The sequence below is a fragment of the Mobula birostris genome, chromosome 11, assembly GCF_030028105.1.
Source record: "Mobula birostris isolate sMobBir1 chromosome 11, sMobBir1.hap1, whole genome shotgun sequence".
Lineage (NCBI taxonomy): Eukaryota > Metazoa > Chordata > Chondrichthyes > Myliobatiformes > Myliobatidae > Mobula > Mobula birostris.
In genome coordinates this window covers 53,842,689-53,867,588 of record NC_092380.1, presented here as the reverse complement: position 1 = coordinate 53,867,588, position 24,900 = coordinate 53,842,689, and the positions used below count along the sequence as shown (strand labels likewise).

The 24,900-nt window shown below is 45.6% G+C and overlaps 1 protein-coding gene across 1 annotated transcript in view; it reads right to left on the bottom strand.

Moving 5' to 3' along the window:
• LOC140205083 (N-acetyl-beta-glucosaminyl-glycoprotein 4-beta-N-acetylgalactosaminyltransferase 1-like) overlaps positions 1 to 24,900 on the bottom strand; it is an 872,662-nt gene that overhangs the window by 316,533 nt on the left and 531,229 nt on the right. The window contains exons 6-7 of the mRNA XM_072272248.1: positions 22,068 to 22,168; positions 17,616 to 17,683 (exon numbers count right to left, since the gene is read on the bottom strand). Coding sequence (XP_072128349.1) covers positions 17,616 to 17,683; positions 22,068 to 22,168 — 169 coding nt within the window. The remainder of the gene's footprint in view (positions 1 to 17,615; positions 17,684 to 22,067; positions 22,169 to 24,900) is intronic.

The window sequence follows — 24,900 nt, the reverse complement described above, 5'->3', positions numbered from 1 at the left end:
TCTCTTGACGTTCTCCTTGGTGGCTTCGAACCAGTGAACCGGGGAATCAAAGAAGGTGTCTTTGATTGTGCCGGCTGTTTTACTGAGGCAGTGAGAAATGCAGAAGAGTCCGGGGGGGGGGGGATGTTTTCTGTTATGCGCCTCTGTATCCATAACAACCTGTATTTTCCTGCAGCCACATGCTTGATCATAATGAGATGGATTGTGAAGTCATTATGACCAGTAACTGACCACAAGAAACTGCCAACTGAGTGCAGTTCATCTGAGTGCACAAGGAGAGGCTAGTCTCCTTGAGATGCTGACCTGCTTCATCAAGATTTTCTTGGAATTACGCACAAAGTCAATGGAATTCTGCAAACTATTCCGGCTGGCGTTCCTTGGCTGTCGATGGTCAGCGCTACCATCATCATCGGTTGGTGGGCCTGCCAGACATTCGTCAAGAAGTGCCCCCAAGCTGTGAAGGCCAAGCCGGTAATCGGCACAGCCCAACCAGTAGATTGTGAAGTGAAGCCCAACACTGAGGAATTGAAGCCAGGGGACTTTGCTGCTGGCTCTGGACAACCGGTCAAGAGAATCAACACTGTGGACCTGGAGGTTAGAAGCCAGAATATGGAGGAGGGGAGTACAGAATCAGGGGATGGAGGAAATGAGCAGGGGATCTCATCACAGGGACTGGCAGATCTAAGGCTAAGTCCTGAACTGGCTCTGGCAGATCATAGAAAAGAGAAACATAGAAATTAGGTGCAGGAGTAGGCCATTCGGCCCTTCGAGCCTGCACCGCCATTCAGTATGATCATGGCTGATCATCTAACTCAGAACCCTGTACCAGCCTTCCCCCCATACCCCCTAATCCCTTTAGCCACGAGGACCATATCTAACTCCCTCTTAAATATAGCCGATGAACTGGCCTCAACTGTTTCCTGTGGCAGAGAATTCCACAGATTCACCACTCTCTGTGTGAAGAACTTTTTCCTAATCTCGGTCCTAAAAGGCTTCCCCTTTATCCTCAAACTGTGACCCCTCGTTCTGGACTTCCCCAACATCGGGAACAATCTTCCTGCATCTAGCCTGTCCAATCCCTTTAGGATTTTATACGTTTCAATCAGATCCCCCCTCAATCTTCTAAATTCCAACGAGTATAAGCCTAGTTCATCCAGTCTTTCTTCATATGAAAGCCCTGCCATCCCAGGAATCAATCTGGTGAACCTTCTTTGTACTCCCTCTATGGCAAGGATGTCCTTCCTCAGATTAGGGGACCAAAACTGCACACAATACTCCAGGTGTGGTCTCACCAAGGCCTTGTACAACTGCAGTAGTACCTCCCTGCTCCTGTACTCGAATCCTCTTGCTATAAATGCCAGCATACCATTCGCCTTTTTCACCGCCTGCTGTATCTGCATGCCCACTTTCAATCACTGGTGTATAATGACACCCAGGTCTCGTTGCACCTCCCCTTTTCCTAATCGGCCACCATTCAGATAATAATCTGTTTTCCTGTTTTTGCCACCAAAATGGATAACTTCACATTTATCCACATTAAATTGCATCTGCCATGAATTTGCCCACTCACCTAAACTATCCAAGTCACCCTGCATCCTCTTAGCATCCTCCTCACAGCTAACACTGCCGCCCAGCTTCGTGTCATCCACAAACTTGGAGATGCTGCATTTAATTCCCTCATTCAAGTCATTAATACATATTGTAAACAACTGGGGTCCCAGCACTGAGCCTTGCGGTACCCCACTAGTCACTGCCTGCCATTCTGAAAAGGTCCCATTTATTCCCACTCTTTGCTTCCTGTCTGCTAACCAATTCTCTATCCACATCAATACCTTACCCCCAATACCGTGTGCTTTAAGTTTGCATACTAATCTCCTGTGTGGGACCTTGTCAAAAGCCTTTTGAAAATCCAAATATACCACATCCACTGGTTCTCCCCTATCCACTCTACTAGCTACATCCTTAAAAAATTCTATGAGATTCGTCAGACATGATTTTCCTTTCACAAATCCATGCTGACTTTGTCCGATGATTTCACCGTTTTTCAAATGTGCTGTTATCACATCTTTCATAACTGACTCTAGCAGTTTCCCCACCACTGATGTTAGGCTAACCGGTCTATAATTCCCTGGTTTCTCTCTCCCTCCTTTTTTAAAAAGTGGGGTTACATTAGCCACCCTCCAATCCTCAGGAACTAGTCCAGAATCTAACGAGTTTTGAAAAATTATCACTAATGCATCCACTATTTCTTGGGCTACTTCCTTAAGCACTCTGGGATGCAGACCATCTGGCCCTGGGGATTTATCTGCCTTTAATCCCTTCAATTTACCTAACACCACTTCCCTACTAACATGTATTTCGCTCAGTTCCTCCATCTCACTGGACCCTCTGTCCCCTACTATTTCTGGAAGATTATGTCCTCCTTAGTGAAGACAGAACCAAAGTAATTATTCAATTGGTCTGCCATGTCCTTGCTCCCCATAATCAATTCACCTGTTTCTGTCTGTAGGGGGCCTATATTTGTCTTAACCAATCTTTTTCTTTTCACATATCTATAAAAGCTTTTACAGTCAGTTTTTATGTTCCCTGCCAATTTTCTCTCATAATCTTTTTTCCCCTTCCTAATTAAACCCTTTTGTCCTCTTCTGAACTCTGAATTTCTCCCAGTCCTCGGGTGAGCCACTTTTTCTGGCTAATTTGTATGCTTCTTCTTTGGAATTGATACTATCCCTAATTTCTCTTGTCAGCCATGGGTGCACTACCTTCCCTGATTTATTCTTTTGCCAAACTGGGATGAATAATTGTTGTAGTTCATCCATGCAATCTTTAAATGTTTGCCATTGCATATCCACCGTCAACCCTTTAAGTGTCATTTGCCAGTCTATCTTAGCTAATTCACGTCTCATACCTTCAAAGTTACCCCTCTTTAAGTTCAGAACCTTTGTTTCTGAATTAACTATGTCACTCTCCATCTTAATGAAGGATTCCACCATATTATGGTCACTCTTACCCAAGGGACCTCTCACGACAAGATTGCCAATTAACCCTTCCTCATTGCTCAATACACAGTCTAGAATAGCCTGCTCTCTAGTTGGTTCCTCGACATGTTGGTTCAAAAAACCATCCCGCATACATTCCAAGAAATTCTCTTCCTCAGCACCCTTACCAATTTGGTTCACCCAATCTACATGTAGATTGAAGTCACCCATTATAACTGCTGTTCCTTTATTGCACACGTTTCTAATTTCCTGTTTAATACCATCCCCAACCTCACTACTACTGTTAGGTGGCCTGTACACAACTCCCACCAGTGTTTTCTGCCCCATAGTGTTATGCAGCTCTACCCATATCGATTCCACATCCTCCCGGCTTATGTTCTTCCTTTCTATTGCGTTAATCTTCTCTCTAACCAGCAACACCACCCCACCTCCTTTTCTTTCATGTCTATCCCTCCTGATCGAAGGCTAAGTCCGGAACCGTCTCTGGCAGATCGAAGGCTAAAGTCCTGAACCAGTTCTGGCAGATCGAAGGCTACGTCCTGAACTGGCTCTGGAAGATCTAAGACTAAGTCCCGAACCGGCTCTGGCAGATCGAAGGCTGAGTCCCGAACCGGCTCTTGGGCATATCCAAACAGAGGCGACTGAACTGGAGCTAAGTCCAGTGGACGAACACTGGAATGGAGAAGATAAGAGGGAGGAAAATGGATGCAAGGGCAAAGGAACCATCAGAGATCAGCAGGAGCAGAATGATGAAGAGAGGATGGGAGGTGGGTCGGGTGACTTCACCAATGTGCAAGTGGGCAAAAGCAGGGTAATAAAATTGATGGGCAAGAGAAAGAGATTCCTGGAGAAGTTGGCTGGAGAGAGGAAGTGAATGAGGAAGTGGCAAACAAAACTCCAAAGGGGACAGCCAAGAGTAGGGCAGAGAAGTGGAAGGGGGCAATGCAGAGCCTGCAGAAGAGTTCTCAGATTTAGGGAATTGGTGCCTGAAGATGGGTCAATGAACATAGGGAAATGGAAAGAGCAATCGCTTGGTCCTGGAGGAAACACAGAAGGCTGGAATCCACAATCTTGTGAAGTCGATGAAGGTAAAAATAAATGTATAGCATAATTGTTGTATCATTTTTTTATATAAAGCAGGCTGCATTCCAAAGACTTTGGGGCACTGGAATATCCACGTTGTGGAAGGCTACTGATCAAATGCTGATTTCTGGGGCTAGTATCGATGACATCATTGAAATGATGGGCCAAAGGGCCTGTTTCTGTGCAGCTCTCTCGATGACATGTCATGACCTCACAGATCCTTTATTTACCTGCAGTCTCCCACCCACATTAATTATCTCACTCCCCTTGCCACTGGTACGGCACAGTGGAGAAGCAGTTAGTGCGACGCTCCACAGGGCCAGTGATCACCAGTCGGGGTGCAATTCCACTGCTCTCTGTAAGGAGTTTGTACATTCTCCCCAAAACACCATGGAGTTCCTCCAAGTTCAGTTGAAAGCTTCCCCCCTTCCTCGTATCGATTGTGCAGAGGAGATTCATCAGGATGCTGCCTGGACTAGTTTAACCCATCCTCATGTAGTCTTATGAGGACAGGATGAGCACGCGAGAGCTTTTCTCTTTGGAGTGAAGGAGGGTGAGAGGGGACTTGAGATGGGTGTATGGGGTCATAATAAAGATAGATCGAGTGGACAGCCAGAGATATTTTCCCAGGGTGGTAATGGCAAATAGCAGGGAGTGTACACAGAGAGTGGTGTGTGTGGGGAACCACTCCAGGGGTTGTGGTAGAGGCAGATACATTAGGTACATTTAAGAAATACCTGTACAGAGCACATGAATGATATAAAAAGGGAGTGCTCTATCTGGGGAAAGGGTTATGTTGATCTTAGAACAGGTTAAAAGTTTGACACAATACTGTGGGCTGAAGGGCCTGTGGTGTGCTCTGGTGTTCTATTCCGCTCATTACAATACCTTCCCCTCTCCTACTCATTAACACCCTTCCTCTGTCCTCCACTGCTCTCCCCTATCTTCCTAACTCCTGACTACTTACCCCTGCCTCACCAGACCCTCACTCTCCACTTGTCTGTTCCATCACTCCTTCCCTCCCTTCCACAGCCCCTTCACTACCTACTCCCCCCACCCTCCACTTCCCTTCTGCCATCACTCCTTCTGATGCGTCCTCTCTGTCTTCCTCCCAAGGCCTCAAAAAGGACGGCGATATTGCCACCATGCTCAAGGGTACTCACATGCTGAAGATCAAATCCAGCTCATGGATGAAATCACACTTTTATAAGCTGAATGAAGACTGTTGGACGGTGTGGTACAATTCCAAAAAGATCCTGAAGTCAGCCAGAAGCCAAATTTGTGAAAAAGTCAAAAAAAAATTGTCTTGGGCACCAACAAGTGCAGGGATTAGTCCTTGATTCCTGGTATGACACCACGCTGAGGCCAGTAGAGTTACTGCATCATTGTGCCAGTGACCTGGATTCTATCGTTTATTGATTCTATTTTATTTGGAGATCGAATGCAGACAGGTCCCTCTGGCCCAATAAACCACACCACCCAGCGGTCCACCTGTTTAACGCCAGACAAATCACAGGACAATTCACCTGCCCTGCTGTGTTCCTCCAGCATTGTGTGTGTGAGAGAGAGAGAGAGAGAGAGAGAGAGAGATTCTACAGATGGTAGAACAACATATACAAAACGCAGAATGAACTCAGCAGGTCAGGCAGCATCCATAACTGTTTACACTCACACACACACGCTGAGACCCGTCTGCAGGACTCATCCTGATGGAGGATGTTGGCCTGAAGTGTTGACTCTTTATTCCTCTCCATAGATGCTGCCTGACCTGCAGAGTTCCTCCAGCTTTTTAGGGCACCACAATAGCAGAGTGGTTCATGTGATGTTGTTGCTGCTCGGTCAGGGATGGGGGGCAGGGAGTGGGCAGGTAATAATTCAAAGTTCAATACCAGCGCCGTGTGTAAGGAGTTTGTTTAGTCTCCCTGTGACCATGTGGGTTTCCTCCTGCAGTTCAAAGAAAGCTGATTGATCATTGTAAATTTTCCTGTGATTAGGCTGCTGTTAAATAGGTGGGGTGTTGGGCGATGTGGCTTTTTGGAGAAGAAGGGCCAGTCCCACAGTGTATCTCTAAATAGATGAAGTGCTGTGAATAAATAACTTTGTGTGTGTGTTACTCTAAATTTCCAGCTTCTGCAGAATCTCTTGTGCTTGTGAATCCGTGACTGAATCTCTTGTTCTGATCTCTGCTGCTGTTTTACTCTCTCCCCTCACCCGACCCTTTGCAGTCTCCATGGACGACATCAAGGAGTTGAGACCAGGTCACCAGCCGGAGGGAATGAAGCGGTACGCCACGGAGATACCCACCGACAGCTGTTTCACAGTCGTATTTAAGGGCACGAGAAAGAACTTGGATCTGGTGGCCTCCGACGCCAACGAGGCCTGGCATTGGATCCATGGGCTCTCCAAACTAAAGCAGAGAGCTGCAGCATGAACAAGAGAGAGCAGATGGTCCAGCATCCATCTAGGAGTGTGTCACGGCAGAGCGCCAGGGAGAGAGGGTACCACTTCCCTCATGGTCTCCAACAGCAGCCCCCAAGTCCACCCCTACCCCATGCAGAAGGTCAAAGTCACCTTCCCATGTTAGGAATTTTTCCTGCTTGTTTCCCCTATGTGATTTGCATTTCCCTCAGGCCCTCAGACTCCGTGGATTCCATTAGCTACTAATGGTTTTTTAGTATTATTTTAATATATAGTCAACCTTTAGGTTTTAACATGTTATAGGTATTATAGGCTAAACTTAATGTTACAGGTGTTTATGAAAAATAAAGTTACTTTAAAGCTCTGAATGAGATACTTTATTGATATAATATTCTTCCAATCAGCAACGAAAATACACTAATTATTTTGTTTTTACCACGAATGCTGATGGTGGATGAAACCCTGTTTGCATTTTAAATGAGTAATGAATCTTCTATGTCGTCCTACCATCAAAGAAAGATGTTTCGTTACACAAGCCACGATATTTTCCAGCGGAATTTTGTTTTTCAAAAATACTTTCACCTTTTGTATCTGTCTTCAATTTTCAGGATAAAAGCATTTCCTCACTGGTGTAATCTCACGTAAAAAAGTATCAATATTGAATATACATGTAAAAATAAAACTAGCTTTTTAGGCAGGTTCTCAGATAGTGTCACAGAGTCTGAGCAAAGTACAGCACAGAAACAGGCCCTTCAGCCCACCAAGTCCATGCCAAACAATTTAAGCTGCCTTCTCCCATCGATCAGAGAAAACTCACGAGAATGATTCGAGGAATGAACGGGTTACAGGATGAAAAACATCTGGCAACTCTTGGGCTGTATTCCCTGGAGTTCAGGAGAATGGAGGGGGGGGGAATCTCACTGAAACATTCCAAATGTTAAAAGGCCTGAACAGATTAGATATGGCAAAGTTATTTCCCATGGTAGGGGAGTCCAGGAAAAGAGGGCACGACTTCAAGATTGAAGGAACAAAGATGTGGAGAAATTACTTTTGTCAAAGGGTGGCATGTCTGTGGAATTTGTTGCCATGAGTGGCTGTGGAGGCCAAGTCATTGGATGCACTTAAGGCCCTTGCTAAGGACAGAATGTTCTGCCTCAGAGGGGGGGGGGGGAAGGTCAGAGAGGATAGTGAAGACACGGCAAGGGTTGGGGCTGGGATCAGAGGAGGGTAAAGGGTGGGAGGTCTCAGGAGGAGGGTTGGGATGTTCAGGGAGAGCGGGGTTAGGGAAAGATGAGGAGTCAGAGGAATGGAGGGGGGATGAGGGGTAGAGGGAAGGTTGGGAGTCGTAGGGAGGATAGAGGGTAGTGGAGGAATAAGATGAGTTTCAGGACCCAGCAGAAGTAAGAGCGGTCTCGGTCTGGAGAGGGTCAGGACACAGTCTGAGCTGGATCTGGAACTGGGGTTGGCGGAGGCTGTGGCCTGCAGGACGTCAGAACCGAGATCCGAGTCGGAAGCAAGTGAGTCCATGGCCCGCCAGGGGCTGGTTCCCATGTCTGGGAGGTCGTGGTTCCACACAGGGTCAGGGTCAGAGGTAGATGGGTCTTCAGCCTGCCTACGGCCTGAGGAGTCGAGGTCCAAGGGGTCAGGGTCCGAGCCCGGGCTAGAAGCGGCCGTCGTCGTGAGCTCCAGGCGGGTGAGCTTGTGGTCCTTCTTGGACGCGAGGAAGGAGAAGAAATGACGGTTGGAGGCGTGAATCTGGACGAGAATGAAGTGTAGGGGAGGTTCATGGCAGACAGTGGAGAGCGAGGCCCGGAGTGGTGACAGCGAGCAGGACAGGGCCCGTAGGTATCTCCGCATGGCAGTGAGCGTGGCGCGGAGAATCTGGAGGGAGCAGCGGTCAATAAAACTGAGGTACCTGGGATCCTCGTTGGGCCTGAACTGGGAGGCCTGGAAGCGGAGCTGGAATCCCTGCAGTACAAGATGGCAGTGGAGACACGTTCCCAGGAAGGAGACGTGGCTGTAGTAGTGGGTCTGAGTCAGGATGTAGTCGAAGAGTCGGACAGAGGCGGAGATCACAGAGGGGGAGCAGTGACAGAGAGACTCACTGAATTCCCGTCGAGCAGAAGATTTAAACTTCTTCAGGGTAGGCATACCTCGAAGAGACTTCGCAGTGGAGTAGCAAATCGTAAACACAAAATTCTCTGCAGATGCTGGGTTAAAGCAATACGCACAACACACTGGAGGAACTCAGCAGGTCGGGCAGCATCCGTGGAAACGAACAGTCAATGTTTCAGGCTGAGACCCTTCGTCAGGGCTGGAGAGGGAGGGGGCAGGGGCCTTAGAAAGAAGGTGGGAAGGAGAAGGCAGGTAGGTGCCAGGTGAAAAGCCAGTAAGGGGAAAGATCAAGGGGTGGGGTAGGGGAAGTAGGGAGGGGATCGGCAGGAAATGTGAAGAAGGAATTCAAGCCATTGTCTCCCGTATCATCTCTGGAGACCTTCCATCCTCAGCCACAAAACTCATAATTCCCACACCCCGTATGGCTCAGTGTTATCTCCTCCCCAAGATACACAAGCCTGACTGTCCCGGTAGACCCATAGTTTCTTCCTGCTCCTGCCCCACCGAGCTTGTATCTGCCTACCTGGACTCCATTTTGTCACCCATAGTTCAGTCCCTCCCCACCTACATCTGAGATACATCCCATGCCCTCCATCTCTTCAATGACTTCCAGTTCCCCGATCCCGACCGCTTCATTTTCACTATGAATGTCCAATCCTTATACACTTCCATTCCCCATCAAGAAGGCCTCAAAGCCCTCCACTACTTTCTGGACAATAGACCTCATCAGTTCCCCACCACCACCACCCTCCTCCGGTTGGCGGAACTGGTACTCACACTTAATAATTTCTCTTTTGGCTCTTCCCACTTTCTTCAGACCGAGAGTGTAGCTATGGGCACTCGCATGGGCCCCAGCTATGCCTGCCTCTTCGTTGGTTATGTGGAACAGTCTATGCTCTAAACTTATACTGGTACTGCTCCCCAACTTTTCCTTCGCTACATTGACGACTACATTGGTGCTGCTTCCTGTGCCCATGCTGAGCTCGTCAATTTCAACGACTTTCACTCAGCCCTCAAATTTATTTGGTCCATCTTGGATAATTCTCTCCCCTTTCTCGATCTCTCGGTCTCCATCTCTGGAGACAGACTGTCCACTGACATCTTCTATAAGCCCACTGACTCTCATAACTACCTTGGCTATACCTCTTCCCACCCTGCCACATGCAAAAATGCTATTCCCTATTCCCAGTTCCTCCGCCTCTGTCGCATCTGCTCCCAGGAAGAAGCTTTCCATTCCAGAACATCTCAAATGTCCTCTTTCTTTAAGGATCATGGTGTCCCTTCTGCCGTTGTCAATGATGCCCTCACCCGTATCTCCTCCATTTCCCGCACTTCAGCCCTCACCCCATCTTCCCGTCACCACAACAGGGACAGAGTTCCCCTTGTCCTCACCTACCACCCCACCAGCCTCTGGATCCAGCACATTATCTTCTGCAACTTCTGCCACTTTCAATAGGACCCCACTGCTAAGCACATATTTCCCTCTCTAGCCCTCTCCGCTTTCCGCAGGGATTGTTCCCTCTGTGACTCCCTGGTCCACACGTCCTTCCCCACGGATCTCCCACCCGGCACTTAACCCTGTAAGCGTTAAGTGCTACACCTGTCCCTTTACCTCCTCTTTCATCAACATTCAGGGCCCCAAACAGTCCTTCCAGGTTAGGCAACACCTCACTTGTGAGTCTGTTGGGGTCATCTATTGCATCCAGTGTTCCCGGTGTGGCCTCTTCTACATCAGTGAGATCCGACGCAGACTGGGGGGCCACTTTGACAAGCGCCTCTACTCCGTCTGTCACAACAGACAGGATCTCCCAGTTGCCACCCACTTCAACTCTGCTTCACATTCCCATTCGCATATGTCCATATATGGCCTCCTCTACTGCCATGATGAGGCTGAACTCAGGTTGGAGGAGCAACAGCTCATATACTGTCTGGGTAGTCTCCAGCCCCTTGGCATGAACACTGAATTCTCCATCTTCCGATAATTCCCTCCCCGTCTCTTCCCCCATCCCAGTTTCACTCTGCCCCCTCCTCCAGCATGGTTCTGTCACCTCCATCATGGTTCTGCCTCCTTCTACTACCCATTGTGCTTCATCGTATTCCTTCTTCACCTTTCCTGCCTATCCCCTCCCAGCTTCCCTTCCCCCACCCCTTGATCTTTCCCGTTACTGGTTTTTCACCTGGCACCTACCAGCCTTCTCCTTCCCACCCTCCCCCCACCTTCTTTACAGGGCCCCTGCCCCCTCCCTCTTCAGTCCTGATGAAGGGTCTCGGACCGAAACGTTGACTGTTTTTCACAGATGCTGCCCGACCTGCTGAGTTCCTCCACCGTGTTGTGCGTGTTGCTTTGACCCCAGCATCTGCAGAGAATTTTGTGAATACCATCGGAGAGGTGGTACAGGCACGTGCACAACATTTTAGGAGCAACTTCTGACCCTCTACCATCATATTTCTGAACAGACAATGAATAAACCCATGAAGCCACCTCACTATTTTTACACTCATTTGCACCACTTACATAATTTAATTTTTGTAATTGGCATATTTCTGATCATAATTTATACGATTTTTATGTACTGCATTGTCCTGCTGCTGTAAACCAACAAATTTCATGACTATATCAGTGGCATTAAACCTGATTCTGATAATGAAGTTGTCAATGCCAGATCTCAGCAAGTACTGAACCACATTCAGGAGAACAGCAAGTAACATTCATGACCGAGGAAGTGCCAGGAAATGCTATCTTTTTTCATGGAGAGCAGCAGGTATCTGGAACGGGCTGCTGGGAAGTAGTGGTGAAAGCAGAAACAATAGTGGCATTTTAGAAACTTAGGTCAACATGCAGGAAATAGAGAGATATGAATCACATACAGGCTGTTTAATTCATCACTGCATTCGGTGCAGGCAATGTGGGGCAAAGGGCCTGTTCCTGTTCCGTATTGCCCTATGCTCTATGTTCTTTCAAGAGTGAGCTTCATCACCCATCTCTGACATTCAAAAATAATTACCACCTCTGTGTGCCCCACTAAGAGCCATCTGGGGGAATCACCATTGATCAGAAATCCAACTGAATCACCCGAATCAATACATTGCCTGCAAGGACGTATCAAAGGCTGAGTATCCTGTAGTCAAAGTGATTCATCTCCTGATTCTCCAAAGTTTTTCTACCAACTGCATGGCATAAGTCAGAAGTTTGGTAACATACTCTTCAGTTACTCAAGTAGCCCAGCATCATCAATACAAAACAATTTCAATGGTTCACTGCAGCTGCTGTTTGTATCGTCTCCCAGATGCAAAGCTGTAACATACCAAGCTTCTTCAGTAGCACATCCTAAATTCACCTGCTCTACCGCTTAGGAGAAGGGCAGCTAAATGCATAATTTCATTCCCAGTCACCCATCATCCTGACCTGATAATATTCCTTCACTGTAATCCTGGAACTCTACGTAGGAGTATTTAAACACAAGGACTGCAGAAATTCAAGCCAACAATTCACCTTACCAAAGGGCAATTAGACATGGCCATAAAATGTCAGCCTTGCCAATGACATTCACATGCTGGTGGCTATCCATTTCAATTGAACTTTCCAGTGTCCCTCTGACATGCCTGTCCATGGCCTCTTCTAATTCCATGCTAGGGCCAAACTCAAATTAGAGGAGCAACATCTCATATTCCCTCTGGATGGTCTCCAACCTGATGGGATGAATGTTGATTTCTCGAACTTACGGTAATTTCTCCCTACTCCATCCTTCTCTCTTTTCTCATTCCTCATTCTGCTTGCCCTGTCAGCCCTTCTCTCCTCCTCAGCTGCCCATCACCCCCCTCTGGTGCTCTCCTCTTTCCTTTACTTCAATGACCCTCTTGTCCACTCCTCCTGGATACCTTCTTCAGCCCTCTTTCCACCTATAACCTCCCAGCTTCTCACTCATCCACTTTCCCCCACCCACACACCTTCCCCCTCACCTGATCTCACCCTCCACCTTGAACTAGTTCCCATTCCCACCTTCTAATCCTGGCTTCTGCTCCCTTCCACCCCTGTCCTGATGAAGGACCTTGGCCTGAAACATCGACTGTTGATTCCACTCCATCGGTGCTGCCTGACTTCTTCAAAGGTTCGAAGGTTCAAGGGCACAATTTAGTGTTAGAGAAATGTACACAACATATATCCTGAAATGCTTTTTCTTCTCACCCAACCTAAAGAATGAATGACAGCTAAACATAAGAACCCCAAAGTACCCCCCAGCTCCCCTCCCTCCCGCACGTAAGCAGCAGCGAGCAACCTCCCCTCCACACACTGACAAATAAAAAGCATCGTGAGCAAAGCGATAGCAAAGACACAGACTTGCAGTTACCCCAAAGACTATGCGTTTCACCCAGTATTCAACATACTGCAGGTTCTCTCTCCTTAATAAGGGAGAAAGATGTGTCTCCATTTTCCCAGCAAGCAGGGAGACATAACAAACAACTCACTGGTTTATGATTTTAAAAGTCCGTTACGTCACTGTTTTCGAGCTCTGTGCCTGAAGATTGCAAAGACTTGTCAAGTTTTCCCAGCATTTTGTGTGTGTTGCTCAAGGTTTTCAGCATCTTTAGAATATCTTGAGTTTATTAATTCCATCAATGTATTTGGCCTTCAAAGTCAATAGATCCCATCACTCCAGATATCTTAATGAACTTATTGAAAGGATGGCTTTCCTTGAGGAGTATTGATTACTCATCAATGCATCCCCTTCCCTTGTGACAATGACCTTTCTAGGCTACACTGGTTCTTCCTTTATACTGCAAAGCTGCAGGAGAATATGCCTGGTATCATGGATGCTCAATGCACTGCTTGACTACTTCCGTCATCATTGATAGTTGTTTGATACTTTTAAGTGATGTTTTTCTGACTGTCCCTCATTTATCAATAAGAATGCTGCTGACATCAGAGCAGTGTCTGCATCATTTTCCCCACCACTGATTCTTAAGACCATGAGACGATAAGACATAGGAGCAGAATGAGGCCATTCAGCCCATCGAGTCTGCTCTGCCATTCCATCATGGCTCATCCCAAGTGACTTGGCCTGCATCACAGTATGTGGCAGAACATTGCACAGATTCACTACTCTCTGTTCTCAAAGGTCACCCCTCAATTTTGAGGCTGTGTCCTCTAGATCAGACACCCCCACCATAAGAAACATCCTCTCCACACCCACCCTATCTAGTCCTTCAAACATCTTGTAGGTTTCAATGAGATTCTCCCGTATTTTTCTAATTTCTAGTGAATACAGGCCCAAAGCTGCAAAACGCTCTTTATATGTTAACCCCTTCGTTTCCAGAATCATCCTTGTGAACTTCCTGTGGACTCTCTCCAATACCAACACATCCTTTCTGAGATATGGAACCCAAAACTGTTGACAATACTCCAAGTGTGGCCTGACTAGTGTCTTATAAAGGCTCAGCATTATCTCCTTGCTTTTATATTCTATTCCCCTCAAAATAAATGCCAACATTGCATCTGTCTTCTTTACCACGGACTCAACCTGTAAATTAATCTTCTGGGAGTCTTGCATGAGGACTCCTAAGTCCCTCTGATGTTTGAACCTTCTCCCCATTTAGATAATAGATCACACTATTGTTCCTTTTACCAAAACGCATTATCATGCATCTTCCAACACTATATTCCATCTGCCACATTTTTGCCCATTCTTCCAATTTGCCTAAGTCCTGTTGCAATCGCATTGCTTCCTCAGCACTACTTGCCCCTCTGTAACATCCACAAACTTTATCACAAAGCCAACAATTCCATTATCCAAATCAATGTGAAAAGTAGCAGTCCCAATACTGACCCCTGAAGAGCACCACCAGTCACGGGCAGCCAGAAAAGACCCCCTTTATTCCCACTCACTGCCTCCTGCCTGTCAGCCATTTCTCTATCCATGCCACTATATCTTTCCTGTGACACCACAGAATTTTATCTTGTTAAGCAACCTTATCAAATGTCTTCTGAAAATTCAAGTAAATGACATCTATTGCTTTTCCTTTGTCTACATTGCTTGATACTTCCTCAAAGAACTCTAATAGATTTGTCAGGCAAGATTTTCCTTCACAGAAACCATGCTGACTTTGACTTATTTTATCACTAGTCTCCAAGTACCTCAAAATCTTCTGCTTAATGACCCCAACACTTCCCCAACCACTGAGGTGAGGCTAACTGGCCTGTAATTTCCTTTCTTTTGCCTTCCTCCCTTCTTAAAGAGTGGAGTGACATTTCCATTCCTCCGGGACCATGCCAGAAACAAGTGATTCTTGAAAGATCATGGTCGATGCATCCATTATCTCTTCAGCAACCTCTCTCAGGATTCTAGGATGTAGCCCATCTGGTCCAGGTGGCTTATCCATCTTAAGACCTTTGAGTTTGCCTAGCACTTTTTCCTTTGTAGCAACAATAGCACTCACTCCTTCTCCCTGACCCTCACAGACCTCTGGCACACTGCTGGTGTCTTCCACAGTGAAGACAGATGCAAAGTACCCAATAAATTCACCTGCCTTTTCTTTGTCCCCCATTACTACCTCACCAGCATCATTTTTCAGTGGTCCAATATCAACTCTCACCTCCCTTTCACTCTTTATATAACTGAAAAACTTTTACTATCCTGCTTTACATTATTGCTTAGTTTGCCTTCATATTTCATCCTTTTCCTTCTAAAAGCTTTTTTAGTTGCCTTTTGTTGGATTTTAAAAGCTTCCCAATCATCCAACTTCCCACTCACTTTTTCTACCTTATTTGTCCTTTTATGGGATCCTTAACTTCCTTTGACAGCCACAGTTGCCTAGCCCTACCATTTGAGAACAACTTCTGTGGACATATCTATCATGCGCCTTATGAACTATTTCCAGAAACTCCAGCTATCTGTTCTCCTGTCATCCTTGCCAGTATCCTCCTCCAATCCACCACAGCAAGCTCCTCTCTCATGCCTCTGTATTTCCATCCATTCCATTGCAATACTGATACATGTGACTTGTGCTTCTCTTGGCACAATGTGCCTCAGAAAGCTTCAGGATATTTCACAAACCTCAGTTGTTGTTTTACTGAAAATATGACTATAGTTTATATTTGGAATCAAAGTAGCTCCCCTTTTCAAATATAAGAAACAGATAAGTTTGCAATATACAGTATATTGCAGCATACAGTGACAGTGTGTGCTCATCTGGCTGACACTGGCTAAAAAACACACAGCAAAAGATCCTGGGTTGTCACACCATCTGGAAAGGTTGATGTGGAAATGGTTTGATTTGCAAAGCAAATCTTTGCATTCCTTCTTTCTGTTTTTGCATCACACTGATCCATAACACTAGCTTTGCACCTGGGTGGTAAGTTGAATACCTCCCAGCATCTTCTCTGAGTTTCTCTTGACAAAACTCTGTTGGTGACAATACAAGTGACAGCCACACACCAAAATAAATGCACAAAACATAGAAGATGTTTCTCTAATGCGTCTTTGCTTCTTCCTTTATTCGTGCAGCCACTGTAGGCAATTCACAACAGCACAATTCATACAGTGGGTGACTCAGATAAATTAGCCCAAGAAATAATGTATAATCAACACTGCCAATAGTTGTCACCACTCTGATTCACAATTATTGGAACAAATAAGAAAAATTCAAATGTGTATGCTTTCTTAATTCTTGAACCTAACTCAAATGTTGTGAAAACGTGATTGCTAATGATAGGGGCCAGCAGCATATACTTCAGACATTAGTACTTGTAATACACATGACTGAGACTAAAGCAACACACATCAAAGTTGCTGGTGAACGTAGCAGGCCAGGCAGCATCTCTAGGAAGAGGTACAGTCGACGTTTTGGGCCGAGACCCTTCGTCAGGACTAATGGAAGGAAGAGCTAGTAAGAGATTTGAAAGTGGGAGGGGGAGGGGGAGGGATGGAGCCAAGAGCTGGACAATTGATTGGCAAAAGGGATATGAGAGGATCATGGAACAGGAGGCCCAGGGAGAAGGAAAAGGGGGAGGGGGGGGAACCCAGAGGATGGGCAAGGGGTCTAGGCAGAGGGACAGAGGGAGAAAAAGGAGAGAGAGAGAAAGAATGTGTGTATAATAATAAGTAACAGATGGGGTACGAGGGGGAGGTGGGGCCTTAGCGGAAGTTAGAGAAGTCAATGTTCATGCCATCAGGTTGGAGGCTACCCAGACGGAACATGAGGTGTTGTTCCTCCAACCTGAGTGTGGCTTCATCTTTACAGTAGAGGAGGCCGTGGATAGACATGTCAGAATAGGAACGGGATGTGGAATTAAAATGTGTGGCCACTGGGAGATCCTGCTTTCTCTGGCCGACAGAGCGTAGGTGTTCAGCAAAACGATCTCCCAATCTACGTCGGGTCTCGCCAATATATAGAAGACCACATCAGGAGCACCGGATGCAGTATATCACCCCAGCCAACTCACAGGTGTAGTGTCACCTCACCTGGAAGGACTGTCTGGGGCCCTAAATGGTGGTAAGGGAGGAAGTGTAAGGGCATGTGTAGCACTTGTTCCGCTTACAAGGATAAGTGCCAGGAGGGAGATCAGTGTGGAGGGATAGGGGGGACGAATGGACAAAGGCCATTCTCCCTGGGTCTCCTGTCCCGTGATCCTCTCATATCCCTTTTGCCAATCACCTGTCCAGTTCTTGGCTCCATCACTCCCCCTCCTGTCTTCTCCTATCATTTTGGATCTCCCCCTCCCCCTCCCACTTTCAAATCTCTTACTAGCTCTTCCTTCAGTTAGTCCTGACGAAGGGTCTCGGCCCGAAATGTCGACCGTACCTCTTCCTAGAGATGCTGCCTCGCCTGCTGCGTTCACTAGCATCTTTGATGTGTGTTACTTGAATTTCCAGCATCTGCAGAATTCCTCGTGTTTACGTGACTGAGACTAAAGTAGGCTTTCAGACTGAGGTCACATGGTTTGCTTTATTCTGATGCCATTGCTCTAGTCGCTGTGGACTCTGAATGAAATAATGTACTTACTGGACTGGATTGGAAACTTGAGATCTGAACTTAGTAAACTCGCCTGGAGCGGCCCACTCTGTACCCAGCTGAAAAGCAATGATAGGAAGATACTTCTTAGTCACTTGAGCAATGCAGACCAACTAAATAAATTAAACTCAAATGATTAGGAAAACAGATGCTTTATAGATATTACTTTAGTTATTGAAGACTAAAATAAGACCTCTCTACATAGCTCCAAGCCAACAGCTGGAAATTTTTCATCTTTCTTCTTAGACAGACTCTCAAAATTGAGGATAACCTCCCTCAGCCCAAGTTTTGTAGGGATTCTGAGATGAATGATGGGGCCAATGTGGGAATTGCTGGAGAGAGCAGGAGGTCACTGAAGATGCTGGTGCATGGCTGGTCTCTGGGTAGTTCCAATGAACTTGGATGATTTTGCTGAGATGACACTGAAGTTATCTTTCTAGTACCTTGCTGTGACTGCTGTAGGTAGTCTAGGTCTAAAAAAAAATCTAACAGATCAGCGTTCACTGCTGCCTAGTAAACTCTGAGTTTTGTATCATCAAGATTCCCCACCATCCAGCTCATCACCTCTTCTTACTGCTAAGCATTGGGCAGGAAGTACAGAAGCCTGAAGTCCCACACTGCCACGTTCAGGAACAGCAACTTTCCTGTAACTACCAGATTCTCGAATCATCCTCCCAGACGCTATTCAGCAACTGAACTCTATGGATCACTTCTTGAACCACTGTGCACTGTGCACTCAATGACTTATTGCACCATTGTTTAATCTTCATTGTTTCGTGTATGTATAATTTATACATTGTGTGTTGTCTGAACCTAAGTGCCTGTCGTGCTGCTGTAAGCAAGTTTTTCATTGGACCTGAACCTCAACGCACTTGACAATAAACTTGGCTTGTTGTGATGGCTTGTCTGAAATTCACTCCCTTCTTTTGTCTCTTTTTTGCAGTCTCTCTGGATTAAGACATGATATGCTTTCATTTTAGTTCTGAATAATAGGAGTTGCATGTGCATGAATTACTTTTAATATAGGGCGGCTGCAGCACAAAGCAACATCTTGACATAACGGCAACAAGGTTCAAGACATGTGGAAAGCAAGCTCTTCTCTTTGCAGAACACAGACAATCATTGCATTGAAGCTATTACACTGCTCTGCTTAGCAATGTTAATTAAGAGCAATTGTCAGTTTACAAAATAGTAGACAACTAGAGTGGATTCCAGTTAATTGGAACTCATCGGGACTAGTATATTTGGGCCCAATAAAATGGTTGCCCCAATTAGCCAAAGTTTCATGGAAATAATTAAAAGGTATAAATGACACAAACTACTGTTCAATTCAATAGTAAATTATGTATTTAAATGAAACACAGAACAAGTTAGAATACTACCAATACTCCTACAGTACTATAAAACTGTATTAGTTCCTAATAGTTATCAACAGAGGAAATCTTTCAGTGTATTCTACTGTGTTCTTTTGATTGACTGTAAATTAACAAAATGAGCACAGCCACCTAATACTGATAATGCCTTGCTGCATGAAGTAGTGTCAAAAATCATTACTTTTTACTTCAATGGCCAGCATCCCAAATGAATAACTTAACACAAGCACACATAACTGACACATTTAAAAAACTGTTCACTCTAAGCACGGTATATTTCACGGTGAACGATATTTGGTGTGAGCCAGATAGCATGCACACCTTCAAATCCTTTTGCATCCCAGATCCGGAGTACATTATACTGCTATGTCAACCTTTCTAGCTGCCTAGAGAATTCACATCTGTTATCATTACAGCTGTGTACATTCCACCACAGGCCGATAACAACCTGGCTCTTAATGAACTTTGCGAAACCATCAATAGCAATGAAACTTCACACCCAGGGGCTGCTTTCATCATTGCTGGAAACTTTAATCAAGCGTCACTGACCAGAGTTTACCCAAAGTTCTCCCAACACATCGAAGTGAGCACACGGGGAGGAAGCATACTCAACCACTGCTACTCTCTCTTCTGCAACACCTACAAAGCACTACCTCGCCCTCCATTTGGAAAGTCTGACCATTCCTCCAACTTGCTCCTACCTGCCTACAGGCAGAAATTGAAGTAGGAAGAGGCCATAGTAAAACTATCCACTGCTAGTCCAATCAATCAGACTCAATGTCACAAGAATACCTGCGAGCTGAGCACTCTCCGAATACACAGAGGTGGTCACAAGCTTCATTTGGAAGTGCATTAGAGACATTGTTCCGGAAAAATCAGTCCAGGTCTACCCAAATCAGAAGCCTTGGATGAATAATTCAATGTGTGTTGCTCTCAGTGCAAGGGATAAAGCCTTCGCCTCCAGAGATCAACAGGAACTCAACAGAAGCCACTATGATTTACGTAGAGCCATCAAGGTGGCAAAGTGGTAACACGGGCACAAAACGCAGTTGCAACTCTGCGACAATGACACATGCAGCGTACGGCAAAGACTGCACACCATCGCAGACTTCAAGAGGAAACGCAGTAGTACAGCCAACATTGCTGCCTCGCTCCCAGACGAGCTAAATGCTTTTTACACTCGATTCAAGGTTGATAGGACTGAACCCCCAAGGAGAGCCACTGCTGAGACCTGCACCTTGGTCCTCTCTGAGGCCGAGATACATAGAACGTTCCAACGTGTCAACAGCCACAAGGCAGCAGGGCCCGACAGCATCCTAGCACACATCCTTAAAGTGTGTGCTGAACAGTGTGTTCATGAACATTTTTAATCTCTCCCTCTCCCAGTGTGTAGTGCCCTCCTGTTTCAAATCATCCATCACTGTCCCTGCATCTAAGAAAACCAAGGTAGCATGCCGGAACGATCAGCGCCCTATCACACTCACCTCAATTATAAGCAAATGCTTTGAGAGGCTGGTTGAAGACTACATCTGCAGCATGCTGCCACCCACACTGGACCCCCTACAATTCGCCTACCGATGACACCACAGCCACAGCACTACACACCATCCCCACTCACCTGGAGAAGAGGGATGCATATGTTAGAATGCTGCTCCTGGACTACAGTTCAGCATTCAACACCATAATTACCTCCGGACTTGACAGGAAGCTCAGAGACCTTGGCCTGCACCCCACCTCGTACAGCTGGATCCTGGACTTCCTATTAGATCATCACCAGGTGGTAAGGATGGGCTCCTTCACCCCTGCCTCTCTGACCCTCAACACAGATGCCCCCCAAGGTTGTGTCCTGAGTTCCCCCCCCACTTCCTTTACACCGATGATTGTACTGCCACACACAGCTCCAATCTGCTGATCAAATTTGCAGATGACACAACTTTGATCGGCCTTATTTCTAGCAGTGATGAGACAGCCTACAGAGGAGAATTTGACACCCTGACACAGTGGTGCCAAGATAACAACCTCTCCCTCAATGTTGAAAGAACAAAAGAGCTGATTGTGGATCACAGGAGTATCTGTCTCCGATACTCCTGTAATCAACATCAATGGGACTGTAGCTGAGAAGGTGAGTTGTTTCAAGTTCCTCAGTATACACATCATCGATGATCTCACCTGGACTGTGTACACCAGCTTTGTGGCAAAAAAAACACAACAGCGTCTCTTTCACCTCAGGCGAAGGAAGAAGTTTGGCATGGGCCTCCAAATCCTCAAGACCTTCTACAGGGGCACCGTTGAAAGCAAACTGACTGGCTGTACCATTGTTTGGTATGGGAACTGCATCAACCTTGATTGCTGGGCACTGCAGAGAGTGGTACGGACAACCTAGCACATCTGTGGATGCAAAGTTCCCTCCATTGAGGACATTTATAGCAGCAGGTGCAGAAAGGCGGCCTGGAAAATCATCGGGGCACCAGTCACCCCAACCACAAACTGTTTCAGCTGCTTCTGTTTGACAAACGATACTTCAGCATTAAAGCCAGAACCAACAGGCTACACTGGGACAGCTTCTTTCTCCAAGCCATTAGACTTTTAAATCCACATGTCTGTACAAACAAGTGCACATAACTGATGCTAGTTAGAAATTGCTCGGCAACAATGTCTAACTAGCATTAGTCCCAATTAAGCAGCACGGTGTCCCAAATAAGCTGCTGCCCCGATTAACTGATGGCCCAATTAACTGGAATCCGACGTATTAACAAATTTAAGATCATACAAAAAAGGTTAAAAGTAGATTAAAATATTCTAGGAGATGGCTTGATTTGTTAAATGTATAAAAGGATCACAACGTACATCACAGGATAAAGCACAGACTTCATCATCAAACTCTTCATTTGTAGGAGCCTGATACTATGTTTTCATTTTTATGCTTCTTCATAGAAGATGGATACTTGGAGAGTTGCCAATATAACAGGAAAAAAAATTCAGGCATCTTCAAGGACACTTTCATGCATTGACTGAACTGCATACAATGGCCTCTGGATGAGATAAGCGAGAATGAAGTGACAATCTTTACCTTGCCAACATGTATCAGTAGTTTGGCATTTGCAGGACTCTCATCAGAACTGAGCCAAAACTCGGAATTATCATCGGATGCAATTGCAAACTGGAAATCACCTGGGAAAATAAAAATGTAAAGTAGCTGATCAAGTTGGAAAGTTGCAAACATGTCGATAATAAACTCAGGATTGACTTTATAGAAGATAGAACACATGGGAGCTGAAAACTGCATGGAGAAAAGGAAGCATTTTCTGTTTTGTGGTCAATAATTTAGGGAAGCCAAATGGGCAAATTCTACTGTACCTTTGGGTAAGGTCATGCATGCGGTCAGGTACAGAAATCCAAAGGTGTAGAAAGGAAGCATTAGTTCAATATTACCCTTGTAAATATACCCATGTCAAGCATCATCAAACTTGAAGTGATGCAAAATGGTGAAGGTGATGTACCTGCAAAGCAGATATGACCTAAGCCCAACATTGAGAGTCAATCATCACTTCAGTTTAATGCTTCATTCTGTTTGGAGATGCAGTTACTTTCCCTCTTCACAGGGTTCCACAATCTCTGTCTCCCCTGCTGCTTGGACTTTCAGCAACATGCCACACAGAAGGTTCAGAGCTCAAGCTTGCAAAGGGAAGTCTCGGGAACAGCAGTAGGTTCACTTCCATAACAGATTATGTGATATTGCATTGACATTCCAATTCTAATGCCGAGTAACATTTACAGAGAATCACGGCGAATGATAAAAATTTTATATTTTGCCCACAGCTGCTCATGTGCTTAATTTGTTTCAGGTTTTAACTATCGTTCTCAAAGTCAAATCGAACAGTAATCAAGATAAAATTTCATATTAACCATTAGGGGAAACACCTCCTTCCCTTAGAGATATTCATTATCTATTCTGTCTAGATGTCTCATAAGTTTACATATTTCGATCAGATTTCCCTTCAGCCTAATTCATTCCAGGGCAATCAAGACCAAATTGACTGTTAAACCCATATAAGAGATCAATAAACCCACATGACCGCAAGTCAGTTAGAGATGGAAGATAAGTGGACCCTTGCAAAGGGTCACATGGGGCATGTAGTAATTGTGCCTTTACAGCTCCAGGGTCCTGGCTCGGTTCTGACCTCATGTGCTCTCTGTGTGATGTGTAACACCCTGGGAAAGGTTTCACTGCTAACGTAATGGTCATTCTGTAGAAGCAGTGTTTGGGTTATGGTTAGAGATAACGGGTGCTTTGGGATGTGAGCCATCCAATGAAGGGAGTGTGTTTTCGTGTTGTGTGCCTGATGCCGGGGTGAGCTGGGTCTTTTGTTCGGCGAGAGGTGAAGGGAGAAGACGCTGGAGAGGAGAAGTCGTAGGGCTTGACCCAGAGCGGGGCCATGATCCAACGAAGCTCGGAGAAATCGAAACTGGATCAGCGAAGGGGAAATCGTGAGCTCCAACTTGTGCTAATCAGACCGTTACATTAAAATGGGCCCTTTTCTTTTTTTTTTGGCTTTTTCTTTACTAACCCTCAAGTCGAATTAAGAAATATAAAGCTAAATTGTTTAATTGTATGTGGTGTGCTGTCTGTTATTTCGTGGTACTCACTTCTAACAGGGTAACAAATCACGCAGCATCAACAAACAGGGTGTTTCAAGGTGGGCTCACACCTCAATCTCACACATTTGCTGGGGCTGGAGATTGTCTTCCCTAGACTTACGCAGCTGACGGAACCAACGCGTTTCAGATGTTTGCACATCTTTCCATGGCCATGTGACATTCCACCCTTTGCTCTGGTTTCTTCCCACATCCCAAAGACATGATAGCAGTTTAAGCAATGAGGATAAGAATAAAATCAAAGGGAGTTGATAGGGCATGTGTAAGAGAGTATAAGTGGCAAGGGGGCAGCAAGATAAAGAGAGGGGGAATGGGATTAATCGGCTTGCTCTGCCAAGAGCTGGTATAGACCTGATGAGTCAAATGGCTTTCTGTATCATGATACGATCATTGGGAAATGTCACTCACTTCTCTTGAAGGAATTATTTACTTGGCTTAAGTAATCACCTTTAGTTTTATATGGCATATTCCAGCTGACAGTGTCTTTCACAGAGGAAGGAAGTGATAGAAACTGCAGTACTCTGTACGTACTGATAGTTCCAAGTTATCAACTTTAAATTACATTATTATATCGCTAAATACTCAGTAGTAGCTGAATAGATCACTGACAAAAATATATATCACATATATGACAAAGTCATCCACTGAATGTGAAGAAATCTGCAACAATAATCAGGGAATTTCATGGGGTCATTTCTTGTTGGCAATCAAGTTCAAAGTTACCTAACTTAATGCATGTATCTTACAGTATAAAGCACTTGCACTTCAGTACAATAGCATCCTGGGGCAGTTCAGCACAGAAACTGGCCCTTCAGCCCACTGTATTGATTCTGACTATTTTGCCCATCTACTCTAATCCTATTTTTTCACTGAGATGCAGCGCGCAATCTGCTCATCTGGACCTTTGAGCCACGCCACCCAGCAGCCCCTGATTTAACCCCAGCCTAATCACGGGATCATTTACAATGATGCAACGATACAATGGTACATCTTTGGACTGTGAGAGGAACCGAAGCACCCAGAGGAAACCCAAGCAGTAACGGGGAGAACGCAGAAACTCCTATAGGCAGCGGTGGGAATTGAACTTGGGTCACCTGTACTGTAAATGGTTGTGTTAACCACTAGGCTGCTGTGCCACGCAAGCTTCCTTTACAGTTCCTGACACTGGCACTGTATATTGTCATAATAAATCATACTAACTTGAAGGAAACTATGCTTATCAGAAAGTCCTCACATTTCAGCATTCC